The following is a 14048-nucleotide window of genomic DNA, read 5'->3' as shown; positions in this document are numbered from 1 at the left end:
TGGTTTTTCACCTCCAAAATTAGTAAATATTTTCCTTTTCTCTTTTTCCCCTCTCATAAACGTCTCTGTATTTCAATCAAAGGCCAGCCTTGATGTCTGTGACTGGAGCCTCCAACGGAAGAGAAAAAGGAGGGAAACAGAAACAATGGCCCATTCTCGCGTAAAGTTGCCAATAGCCAGATAGTAATTATGTGACAATGATGACACAGTGACTGTGCGATGTAATGGCTAGCTGAATATTATGGTATTTGTCCGGGTTGGCGGTAGAGTTACACCATCAACCACTCCCTGGAAATAGTAACCCATCACATATCTGTAGGTGGAATGGTGACTTACAGTGCGGCCTAGAGGAGGTGGATTAAGTTTTGAAGTCAGGAAGTTTTACGTGGGATTACCGTAGACCAGACTTTGTGGAGTTCGTGTACAGATGTGTGATGACAATACTACAAGCAAATTAGGTTCACTTCTTCGTATGGCAAGAGTAAATGTTCAGAGGAAAACTAATATCATCTCAAGAGGACTCAATAGAGCTGATACCAAGTATCTGTATTGGGTTCGTTCATATCGCAAACTTTCTCTACTTTTGCGTAAATATTACATTGACCCAAGTTTACTAAGAGAGTCATTTTTCACACACATGGATTTATACTATGTGATTCATCAGGTGGTACGAGGATGGTCTTTTCACTAAGGTGTGCTCATTCTGTCTGGACCCAGGAGGGTACGTAAGGTAAGTTGGCAAAACACAAAAAAAAACTTAGTTTGAATAATCAGAAAGTTATGATTAACTTGTCCATCTCGCCATCTTGGAATTAGCTGTCAACCAGAGCGAGACAAACATGGGACAACCTAGTGTTGAGGTTCTGCATGACCTCCACATAATGCCTGGTGAGTCTGTTTATATTAGCTGTTTCTGCTTCTTTCCTGCATGACTGTTCAAGTTTGGTTCCTCGCAACATTGACCTTAATGTTTACATTAGAGATAAATACATGTGATAAACAGTGGACGCGACTAGGATACATTTGAACCACGTATCCCTGGTAAGGACTCATGGGTCCTATATTACGACCCAGCCTCAAATGAAATGCTTCAAGTAAAGTATCATACCATAGAGTCTGTAATACAGTTTATACATGTATCATCTTTAGTAGAACTGTTTTTTTTTTTTCCTAATTCAGCATCAGTATGAGTAGTATTTTCTCTAATCACTATTTACATTGACATGATCCTTGATATTATTTTGCTCAGCGAGCCATAATTTATGACCATTACCATCTTCAACATCAGTTTCATCTGGTAATATGTGAATACAGCCTGTGTCACCTCCAGTGTGGCACACTGCCTCACTGATCTTGTGCTAAAACAGTGTTATCTCACTAGGATCACAGATGACTCGTGAACCTTGAAATCCAGTGAACTCAAAGGTACGTTCAACCCTTAAGTTACGACTACGATGCGATTCTGAGTATGATGGCTTGACCTACCTTTGACCTGATCCTTGAGAATCAGGTTAAGGGTCGTGCCATCATATACAAGGATCATAGCGGAGTACTTTAGGGTTGTATTGCGGTCCCCCTGAGATAAAACTAGATAGCCCTGAAAATATTCATGAGAGGTACTGATTGGTTATTTACTCAAGAGAGATTACCGGAAGAAAATGGGTCGAGATAACCTAAATGTATGTGAGGACTCCAGGTGTTAAGACGTTGGATCTGTCTTCACTTTGAGCAAAAGACTTGGTTAAGATTTTCATGTCTATGGTTAATTTTAGATTTTGTCTCGTTTTCTTTAAGTGATCTCAGGTACGTAACCTTTCCTTATACAGTGATAGTATGATATGCTGTCTTGTCCCACATTTGGTCTTGGGTTCTCCTGGCCGGGCAGTGTAGGGAACGGCACTGTTGTCGAGTATTGACGCACGCCCGTCTACCTGTATAAGTGACAGGTATGATTACAATGGGTCACCATCATCTCCCAAAGGTATTGATATCTTCACAGCCTCTCTCACTCATAATACGAAATTTCGCCAGTATTGTTACTGTTGAAGCTGTGCCCCAGCTGATGCTGTTACCTTGTCAATGCCACTTCAACCAGCTTTACTACACCCACCTTTACTTCACCATGGTCAACTGTACTGAAACCTCCATTCTTCTCAGATGCCAACACGGAAGATGTCATTCAGTATGAATGGGTGCAGAATAAACCAATTGACCTGCCAGACGAGCTAGAGGTTGCTCAGTTTGACCTCATAAGCTACTCCACCGAGAGCCTCACCCAGACCTTCGTCACAGGTCAGCATTCAACAGGTTATCATGTACAGAGAATTAGTTATCATTCATCATTACATCACAGATTTGGAAGTATTCCTAGTCCCCATTAATAGGATAGATAGTGTGGTTGCCATGAACATAACTTCATCTTTTGACAGTTATTCATCAGCCACAATTCTCTCGAAAGATTTTCACTTAGTCATTTTAGGTTTCTCAGTACCTGATCTTGACATCAAAATTAACATGCAAGTTCCACCAAGGGAACTCTATGTGAAGGTGTAGCACCTTGCCTTTCTGTCGTGCCTGGTCCTGTAATTCTACGGTGCATTCAAAAGAACCAATCCAGTCTTTAGCTTCTTCAGATGTTAAGGATAATTCTAAGACCACATACGAAATGTGTGTGGCCCAAAATGTATACAGTATATCAAATTTTACATCACAGCTCTTAGCATGCAGCCTCTTATGTGTTATTATTGTGGAACATTTTATTGTTCACTGCAAGGACATAATCAGAGATAGTGATTTCTTTCGGAGCAGGTAGTGAGGTGTGCTTACTATTTAAAACCGGTCATATATATATATATATATATATATATATATATATATATATATATATATATATATATATATATATATATATATATATATCCCTGGGGATAGGGGAGAAAGAATACTTCCCACGTGTTCCCTGCGTGTCGTAGAAGGCGACTAAAAGGAGAGGGAGCGGGGGGCTGGAAATCCTCCCCTCTCATCATTTTTTTTTTTTTAATTTTCCAAAAGAAGGAACAGAGAAGGGGCCCAGGTGAGGATATTCCCTCAAGGGCCCAGTCCTCTGTTCTTAACGCTACCTCGCTAACGCGGGAAATGGCAAATAGTTTGAAAAAAAAAAAAAAAAAAAAAAAAAATATATATATATATATATATATATATATATATATATATATATATATATATATATATATATATATATATATAATATGTGCTTTTTGCAACAGGTAATTTCACTGGGTTAAAAGTACACTTCAACCTACGTCGTCAGAATGGCTACCATGTCCTACAGACGTACATCCCAACCATCCTCATCGTGACCATCTCCTGGGTGTCCTTCTGGCTGGACCCCAACGCCGTGCCTGGCCGTGTATCCCTGGGCGTCACCACACTTCTCACACTCACCACGCTGGCCTCTGGTATCAGGGCACAGCTCCCACCTGTATCCTATGTCAAGGTATGTACTCTGCAGTAGCATCATCCCATTCAACTCATATCTGTCTTTAAACTATCGTAATTCCTTCTTCATTATTATTACGCCATTGTCATTGTGATCTGTCAGGCTAGAGCATCTCAAAGTCTGTTTCCGGAGAGAGACGTCTGTGTAGGCCCTTAGCAAACCATTTGATTGAACCTATCGATCCAAAGTTATGTCCTTGCAATTCCTCTGTTACAGTTCACTTCTACAGCCTAACTGAAACTCAGTCCTTATTTGCATTCTGCTGACCTTTCAGTTCTGTACGGTGAGCCAGTTTCTTCTTGCCCTTTCAGGCCATTGATGTCTGGATTGGGATGTGTATGATCATGGTGTTCGGTGCTCTGCTGGAGTTCACCTTTGTCAACTGGCTGGCTAACAAGAAGGTGATCAACCAGCGTTTGGCGATGTTGAAGATTCCGAAGGCTGTAAGTTGTCTTTGCACGCTTCTGTTTATGATACAAATCCCTGTTGCAACGTACAGTATAATAAGTAATGCAGCTGTTGCAGTGTCCCGTTGATCCCAAAGATGTTAACCAGATCATTTATTGATAACTTTGTTGACTGGTGTGCTTTTGCAATGTTCCTGTTGATTAAACTGGATTGATTTGCAAAAATAATGAAGTGCTCTCTTACTCCAGCTGGATTGGAGCATCTTCTGACTGATCACCAACTGATAAATTAATGGTTCTGATGAGTATTTACCAATAGATGACGACATTGAAAACAAAAAGGTGTCTTAAAAGTGTAAAAGAGTCTGTAGGGAAAAACTGAGTACAATCAGGAACTAGAAATAGCAACCTATTCTGTGAAATTGGATACTGAAAATGAACAATTCATTAGGCCAATTATGTGATTTGGAGTGGTGATTAAACACTGATGAGATCATGTTAGCTTTATTTCTTTTAACATTTTGGCTTGTGCGAAGACTTCTTCATAGAAACTAAGTGAAATGCAAAGCTGTGACACTATATACCCCCACAGGCTCATTCCCTCACCTCCCTGGATATCGCACTTTGTTCCTCCTTGGTCACCTAGATCCACCCCCCAAGACCCATGCGCCTTTCCTCATACTCTGTTACCACTACTATTGCTGCTGGTTTAGCCTAACGTTCGAAATTGCCCAGGTTGTTGGTCACTTCTCGTAAGCATGAGCAGAAGTGAAAGAAAATGGTAATTTGCTGTTGATATATTGATATGGATGATTTGTATCGTAAACCCTTTGACTAGAATGATTACATTCACATTATACATCTTTGGGTCCATAACGAAAGAATGAAATTTCCCAACTAGGAATATGCATAGTATCCCAGTAGTTATGAAATGAATAGGAATGATAAAAATAATGAGTTAAACTGAATTTTTTTTTTTTTTTTTACAAAATTTTGACCTTTTTTTTGCCAGATTTCTGAATATTCCTGACTCCAAATGTGTGGGTTTTTGATGTTGCACCTGTACTGATAGATACATGACTCCATTTAGGTTTGATGTTTAGCATTTGTTTCATTTCTGTCTTTCATTCATAAGACTGAAGTTATTAAAGTTTAATTTGACATGACTCATGAAACAAAATTACCCTCTCAAATAATGCCAATAAACTCTGGTGTCCCTAATCAGTATACTGTCTTGAAAATGCTGTTTAAAAATTGCTCCTGGCATGCACTTAGAGTAACATGTTATTTAAATTATCAACATTATTTCATAATTCAGATTATTTACTTATCATTATCTTTTATAATCTAAAATTGAGGAGTAGGGTAATTATGGTTGTGGCCTCATAATATCGAACCACTATATTCTGTGTCGATACCATTGACTGAGGCGGGAAATGGCGAATAGTATGAAATATATATATAAGACAAGGGAACAAATGGGAACCTCAGTGAAGGGCGCAAATGGGGAGGTGATAACAAGTAGTGGTGATGTGAGAAGGAGATGGAGTGAGTATTTTGAAGGTTTGTTGAATGTGTTTGATGATAGAGTGGCAGATATAGGGTGTTTTGGTCGAGGTGGTGTGCAAAGTGAGAGGGTTAGGGAAAATGATTTGGTAAACAGAGGTCGTAAAAGCTTTGCGGAAGATGAAAGCCGGCAAGGCAGCGGGTTTGGATGGTATTGCAGTGGAATTTATTAAAAAAGGGGGTGACTGTATTGTTGACTGGTTGGTAAGGTTATTTAATGTATGTATGACTCATGGTGAGGTGCCTGAGGATTGGCGGAATGCGTGCATAGTGCCATTGTACAAAGGCAAAGGGGATAAGAGTGAGTGCTCAAATTACAGAGGTATAAGTTTGTTGAGTATTCCTGGTAAATTATATGGGAGGGTATTGATTGAGAGGGTGAAGGCATATACAGAGCATCAGATTGGGGAAGAGCAGTGTGGTTTCAGAAGTGGTAGAGGATGTGTGGATCAGGTGTTTGCTTTGAAGAATGTATGTGAGAAATACTTAGAAAAGCAAATGGATTTGTATGTAGCATTTATGGATGTGGAGAAGGCATATGATAGAGTTGATAGAGATGCTCTGTGGAAGGTATTAAGAATATATGGTGTGGGAGGCAAGTTGTTAGAAGCAGTGAAAAGCTTTTATCGAGGATGTACGGCATGTGTACGTGTAGGAAGAGAGGAAAGTGATTGGTTCTCGGTGAATGTAGGTTTGCGGCAGGGGTGTGTGATGTCTCCATGGTTGTTTAATTTGTTTATGGATGGGGTTGTTAGGGAGGTGAATGCAAGAGTTTTGGAAAGAGGGGCAAGTATGAGGTCTGTTGGGGATGAGAGAGCTTGGGAAGTGAGTCAGTTGCTGTTCGCTGATGAAACAGCGCTGGTGGCTGATTCATGTGAGAAACTGCAGAAGCTGGTGACTGAGTTTGGTAAAGTGTGTGAAAGAAGAAAGTTAAGAGTAAATGTGAATAAGAGCAAGGTTATTAGGTACAGTAGGGTTGAGGGTCAAGTCAATTGGGAGGTGAGTTTGAATGGAGAAAAACTGGAGGAAGTGAAGTGTTTTATATATCTGGGAGTGGATTTGGCAGCGGATGGAACCATGGAAGCGGAAGTGGATCATAGGGTGGGGGAGGGGGCGAAAATTCTGGGGGCCTTGAAGAATGTGTGGAAGTCGAGAACATTATCTCGGAAAGCAAAAATGGGTATGTTTGAAGGAATAGTGGTTCCAACAATGTTGTATGGTTGCGAGGCGTGGGCTATGGATAGAGTTGTGCGCAGGAGGATGGATGTGCTGAAATGAGATGTTTGAGGACAATGTGTGGTGTGAGGTGGTTTGATCGAGTAAGTAACGTAAGGGTAAGAGAGATGTGTGGAAATAAAAAGAGCGTGGTTGAGAGAGCAGAAGAGGGTGTTTTGAAATGGTTTGGGCACATGGAGAGAATGAGTGAGGAAAGATTGACCAAGAGGATATATGTGTCGGAGGTGGAGGGAACGAGGAGAAGAGGGAGACCAAATTGGAGGTGGAAAGATGGAGTGAAAAAGATTTTGTGTGATCGGGGCCTGAACATGCAGGAGGGTGAAAGGAGGGCAAGGAATAGAGTGAATTGGAGCGATGTGGTATACCGGGGTTGATGTGCTGTCAGTGGATTGAATCAAGGCATGTGAAGCGTCTGGGGTAAACCATGGAAAGCTGTGTAGGTATGTATATTTGCGTGTGTGGACGTATGTATATACATGTGTATGGGGGTGGGTTGGGCCATTTCTTTCGTCTGTTTCCTTGCGCTACCTCGCAAACGCGGGAGACAGCGACAAAGCAAAAAAAAAAAAAAAAATATATATATATATATATATATATATATATATATATATATATATATATATATATATATATATTGTCATTCCTTTCACATCACTTCACTTCCATTTTCTACATATTAGGGACTCCACATTTTCTATATATCTCTTAAGAAAATCCAAAGCTGATGTTCATATCATCTGCATATATGTTTATTTACCCCATCCACATATGTTGACACCATCCAATTTCCAGGATATTTACAGCTTTCAGGTATGACTTCATTTAATCCATCTACATATGTTTACACTATCCAGTCCTCAGGATACTACAGCTTTTCAGCTGTCACATCATTGACAGTATCTAAACTTCTTATTTATATCATATAGAAACAGTCTACTTCTGGCCATCCAGGTATCTGGTCATTTACCCATGAAAAGATCAATATGTTGATGGTTCTGTACTGTACTTATCTTTAGCATAGAGTCTGACCAAAATTTACCCCACATGTATGCCCCTAAACTCTGTGTTGTTGGTTCCTCTCTCCCGTCCTGTGACCCTGACGACCACCAGCTGGCTGGCTCTGATGCTGAAGAGGTGGGCAATGCTGATAAGAAGATGGAAGCAGAAAAAGAAAAACAAGTACTAACGCTACTAATTAAAAAAAAAAGTTCTACACATCCTTATTGGCCATTTCTAGTTAGAAATTAAATCCTCCGTTGTCTAGAATTTCTTAACTATTGTAAATGTAGTTTTGTCTACAATGCTCGATTGTAGTCAAGTACCTAACAAGCACATGCGAAGTCTGCATCATTACATGTACATAATTCATTATGCACTTTGTAGTTCATTTCTTTTCCCACTTATCATACATTTTATGCTTTTGGTTTTTAGTTATACTTCGTTGCAAATTTTAAATCACCTGTTTTAATGACAGCTGAAAGTATATAAATACAGTGTTGTGACTGCTGGAATATTTCATTTGGTTTTATAGTTTTCACTGCATGATTCAGTGCATGTGTTGTAATTGCATACCACGTTATGATTGAAGTATTTTGTTGAGTTTGATGTATATCTCCGGAATGCTGAAAAACCTTAACAACACTCAGAAACTATAACCTTTAGTGTAATTACTGAACTGTCTGATTGGCTTATCCTGGTAGACCTTATTAAATTCATTTCTTTTAATCAATTTTGTCCCTTTGCAGTTTTTGAAATCATCGTTATCACAGTAGTGATCGAAGTGATTGAATGCAAAATAAGTGAGGATATGTGTATCAGATTTTTGCTGTGAGAATGACTTAAAAAGTATCTGGTGAAAGGCATGAAGCTGTATGCAGTCTTCATAGATCTAGAGGAAGTGTATGACTGGGTCAAGGGGAATGCTTTATGAGATGTGATAAGGATGTATCGGGTAGGGGACAACTGTTAGATGGTGTGAAAGCCTAAAATGGAGGAGCAAATGCATGTGCAAGAGAGGATGAAAAGTTGAGCAAAAGTTTTGGTATGTATGTGGGTGTGAGGCAGGGCTGTGTTATGTCACTATGGCTTTTTAACATACACATGGATGGAGTGATAAAAGAGATGAAAGCAAGACTAGGAAAATGAAGTGCTGAGTTGGTGTATGGTGGTAAGGTATGTAGACTTGTGATAAGCCTGTTTGCTTATGGTACTGTGCTGTTTGCTGAGAATGAAGAGTTGTTGCAGAAGATTGTAAGTGTGCTTTAAGATATGTGTAAGTATAGGTAATATTAGGTAAATACAATTGAAATTAAAGTAATGGTATTTGAAAGGAAACAGAGTGAAAGTATAAATTTTGCAAAGCCCTATAGAGTGAGTGAAGAAAGTACCGTAAACTGTGTTTTAGAAATGGGATGGAATGATTGGAAGAGGTAATAGAATTTAAGTATTTGGGTGCTGTCTTTGGTAAGTTTGGTGGTATGGAAGGAGAGATAAGGGAGAGAGCAGTATAGTGTAGAAGAGTCATTGGGTCTTGTAAAAGAATGATAAAGGGTAGAGGTGTAAGTATTGAAGTGAAGAAAGGATTAAGTGACAGCATAGTCCTCTCGACCCTGACCCGTGCAGCTGAAACAGAGGTCAAGAATTCAGGTTGTGGAAAGAAATGAGGAGATGTATGAGAGACTGTGCATGGCAGGGAGTGCAATGAATTGTGGAGTGCTAGAGTGGATGAAACATAATACTTTGAGGATGACTGGGCTCACGAAAAGAGTGCAAGGCAAGGAGTTTACAGGAAGGGTAAATGATAGTGTGACTTGGGGAAATAGAGTGGAAAAGTACAGGGGGAAAAGTGGTGTATGAAAGACAGGGTTAAGTGGAGACTTTTTCTGGGCCACCCCATTGATGGGAGTTCCTGGAGGGAATAGACATCAGAGATATAGATGGATATACAATAGCTTTCTTGATTGTCTTCCTTTAGAAAATACTACAGATTATTAGTAATGAATGAATACAGTTTATTCAGTAGAATTATGAAAAGGTTCTTTATTACCCAGCTGTATAGATGGAGCAGACAAAGCTGGCATGGTCATTCATGGAAGCAAAATACTAGGAATAAGGACTAGTGTTCTTCCTATGTACAAATCTCTCATTTCATGTGTTTCACACTGTATACAGCAGTTTCATACAGTAATCACTTGTATATTTGTAGTGCTTAACAAACTCTTAAAGGCTGTATCTCTTTTGCTACTTCACTTTTTTTTATTAACTCTTCCTCATGTCTGCATCATGTTTGTTACTGGACAGCCATAACAGTATGCAACATTATTCAACCTAGGTGAAGCATTGTCATCAGTCACCTCACATGCCTTTAGTTGATCATGCATGATCATTTAATAAAGATATTTCTAATAGACTGGAAACAGTAGAGTTGCCAAAATGGTCAGTTAGAACTCAATGACCAGCAAGAAAATTCTTTCCAGCTGTACAGGTGTATCTTCCTCCTTGGACTGATGAAAATCACCATTCACCACACATTTAGCTTAGGCTGAATGGATGATTTGCAGTACTTGAAATTTTGCCATTTCCTCACACCATTTAGATTCTGTGTAATGCTTTGCAGTTACCATATATGTAATTCCGTACTCATTTTTTTTTGGCAAAATCATCGACCTGTATAAACTAACAGGTGCCTTACGCTATTGCACAGATTCTTACCAGTACTCAGCTGTTGTCTTATCAATTTACAGTTGATCAGTGGAGGGGAATTGGACTTAGCTCCATTCTTTCAAGGAATGATAACCCAAATCCCAAAACAGTTTTGCATATATTATTTCTTTTAACCCTTTCAGTCTAGCATAGCTATGCCCTCCACTTGTTGAGCATTTTTGAAAAATGAAAAAAAAAAATCACTCATAATCTTAGCATTATCAGTGAACAGAATACCTCTTCATAAATTAGAAAGTATAATACTCTGTAGTTCAAGAAATCACACACATATGCTACAATATGATATTGAATTTGTCAGCAAGGGAGAGTTGCCTGATGTTTGACATAGACCATGTGTTTCTTAAAATAAATGTGCATTTATGCTTAGCTGTCCGGTAAAGGGTCTTCAGTATTCCATATTACACTGTCATTGCTTTCTTTTCATCCACCTGCCCCCCCTTTTTGTCTGACTAGTCTCCTATCACGCAACTTGTTTAGTTCATCTGAATCAGATTTTCATCTGCATTTCGTAACATAGTAATCAGAGGTTTCTTGCAATTATGCAAGGGTGCAACATGGATGCACTCTGCACTCTAACGTTATGATAAACACTAGCCAACAAAGACTTTAACTTTTGCATTGTTTCACTTCATTCCAAAGTAGCTAAGTGTCCTAACTTTAATTTCCAGGCATTTGTTCTTGGAGTCTTATATTCCTTGCCACCTTATTTTCACATATTTCTATAGCTCTTACATTTTTATATTTATATCAATGTCATCAGTAATTTTTGGGGACATTCATATTTCCATTTTCCATGGCAGTCAATGTCTCGTACAGGTTTGTTCATTCCATGATATGTTTGCTGTGTGTAATTACTATTTTTGTGTTAAAGGAATGGAGATTTATCCTCATATTGCCCCATCTCTTACTCTAGTATGTATACTATGTAGTAACCTTATCTATACACATATATATACACACCCCAGCCTATGCCAGGTACCCAGTCATCAACCAGGCCCAGAGGGAAAAATGAGCAGCTGGGTTAGCTGTGGTCTTTCTACCCTGTCTGGAATTCAAGCCTTGGCTAGTAGATTGGTGGGATGCGAGACATACCACTGCTCCACAGAGGCTCCTAAAGATATAAAAACACAACACAGATGCCTTTTAGTGTCTTTCCAACTACTCTCCAACTTTGGGGGTGGGGGGGATTCATCCCATAGTATGCATACCCTTACAGTGCACCATGGGTTTTCAAGGAGGTATGCAACAAACCAACGGATACCCAAGGAGCAGCGGTAAAAAAAGAAAAAATTAAACTATGCTTCAAGCTACAAGTTCTGTAAGTAACTTGACTGCATCATGAGCTCATCAAATGACACCAACTTCATGAATATCAAACACTTTGGTCTTATAAGTTGTGCTATTTTACATTCATGCATCATGTACTTTTTTTACATTTTGACCCCCCCCCCCCCCCATCCTCTCCACTGCTTCACATCTTGCAGCTTTTTTGTTTTTTCTATTACTCTATTGTTTTTCCTTCATTTTTATAATCATTTATTTGTATCATTTACCTTATGTGCCATATATTCATTTGGTACTGTTTGAGGTTGTAATTTTTTTCATAGACTGAAAACTAATAGTTTTGTATTTATCCCAACCAATTTATTTATGTTTTTCTTAGATAAAAGATGCAACAGTATAACCTTTTTTAGTTATGATTACTTTTTAATTCTGCAAATTGTTATCTCATCACTTTGGTTGTGAGGTTAGTTGTAGTGCCTGCAGTTTTCATCTAGTTCAGTTTCTGGTTTAGTTGTGTCATCTTTAAATATATATTGTTCATTTGTGTCTGGTTTGTTGAAGTCCTTATTCTTCCTGAGTAGGGATTGCCGCATGAGCTTAGAATATGAAAGTCCAACACTCAGAGTATGTGGTCACACAGGTGCATGTGACCATCTCCATGGGCTTTAGTCTCCCTTTATCAAAAGGTAGGCTTCTACACCATGCTCATCACCAAGTGGCCAGTCAGTGGAACTCCCCTTGGCAGGTCACTTACAATTGGTCCCATCAATCCACATCTGTCACTACATGTTATGCACCCCAGCCTAAGCCTTTGTGGTCAAATCTTCACTTAGCTCATATTTCTGTTCCTGTTATTAGAAAATAGTATAACAAGACTGGAAGATTTCCAGCCCTCCTTTCCCTTGTTGGTCATCTCTTACAGAGGGCCAGAAATATTTGGATAATATTCATATTCCTTTGTCCCCACCTCAACTTGTGAGTATCAAAGCTCATGATGTTACAAAGTTGTGTCAACATTAGCTTATCACATGAACCTCCCCTTGAAAATTAGAAGGCAAAGAGTCCTCAGGAACTCAGCTTATAATTCTGTTTCAAGGTACTGGAACTCAGTACCTCCCAGATACAGTGTATGGTTCTGGGAAAATTATAACTGGATGTATTGATATCCTTTTTCCTACTATTATATCAGACTGTGGAACCTTCCCTCTTCAAGGTGTCCAAACTTTCATATTCTGTTTTCGTTAGTGCTTTCTCTGCTAAGGATGAAATTGTGTATGAAATTAAGAAAAAAAAAAATTACCTGCATGTTGTTCTGTGATCAGTTCTCTCATTTCTTTCCCTGCTCATGTTCCCCTTTGTTCTCGTTCCATCATTCACTCCTGTGGCTTGAAGAGACTGACTAAATGGGGTTGCCAGGGAAGCCCTGTGTCACTGTCACATGACAAAGAGGACAGATTCCTGTATTTAGATGGAACAAAGCTTGAACCTGCAAGAAAAGTCAGATGGGCCTTTTTGGCCTTAGATTATGGCTATTAGCATTTTATTCTATTCTTACAAGGGTTCTTTGTAAGATTAAACTGTTTTTCTTGAGTTTTGATACTGATTTTTATGCCACCCATATCATATATTTCATTTTAACCCAAACTATTTCTGAATGCTCTACTCCATATAAAACATTGACATTACTCCATTTAAGTTAGACTTGTTTGTAGCTGCCACCTTCGGTATAGTGCAATTGTAGTTTTACCTTGTACAATTCATTCGTAATCATATTGTTTAAATAACATCTTACAACAGTAAAAGATGTTGCAACATCTTTAAGCTTAACTTTTGTCCCTTCTACCTACCAGTGCTTTACAGTTAATTGTAAGTTATTAAGTTTCTGTGTAACTTCATTCTGATTGCTCATATCTCACTTAAACTCTATTCGCAACTCACTTTTCATTACTTCTACCCATGAAGACCATTGTTATGTGTTGTTCTAAAGGTGTTTCTCGAAATCTGTGCTTTCATTTATATTGCTTGTAGCTCATTTGTGCATTATGCTTAACTACATAGTTGTAATGTCTTATAAAATCTCATTAGTTTATTGTTAATAAATACTTAATCATATCTAGTCATAACTAGTCTTGGCTTAACTATAAACTGTACCTCTTTTGAGCATGTAGATATAACATGAAAAGTGTAATACGCGTCTTTGCCTGGAAAGCTTTATGCTTCAGAGGGACTGGTTAGTAATCAGCCTATGTGTCCCAAGAAACTTTCAGTGTTTTGAGTGAACTATATATAAGTTTTAATACTTGAATAGTCATCCGCAAATATATGTCAACATC

At 38.7% G+C, this 14048-nt stretch overlaps 1 protein-coding gene across 1 annotated transcript in view; it reads left to right on the top strand.

Annotated features, from left to right (window-relative positions):
- The window catches only part of LOC139752113 (glycine receptor subunit alpha-2-like), an 80667-nt gene that overhangs the window by 59435 nt on the left and 7184 nt on the right, over positions 1–14048 (top strand). The window contains exons 9-12 of the mRNA XM_071668022.1: positions 2158–2292; positions 3267–3496; positions 3811–3942; positions 7819–7887. Coding sequence (XP_071524123.1) covers positions 2158–2292; positions 3267–3496; positions 3811–3942; positions 7819–7887 — 566 coding nt within the window. The remainder of the gene's footprint in view (positions 1–2157; positions 2293–3266; positions 3497–3810; positions 3943–7818; positions 7888–14048) is intronic.

Source organism: Panulirus ornatus, chromosome 2, assembly GCF_036320965.1.
Source record: "Panulirus ornatus isolate Po-2019 chromosome 2, ASM3632096v1, whole genome shotgun sequence".
In the NCBI taxonomy this organism is placed as follows: domain Eukaryota; kingdom Metazoa; phylum Arthropoda; class Malacostraca; order Decapoda; family Palinuridae; genus Panulirus; species Panulirus ornatus.
The sequence above is the reverse complement of the archived record's forward strand: the minus strand, read 5'-3'. Positions and strand labels throughout refer to the sequence as shown.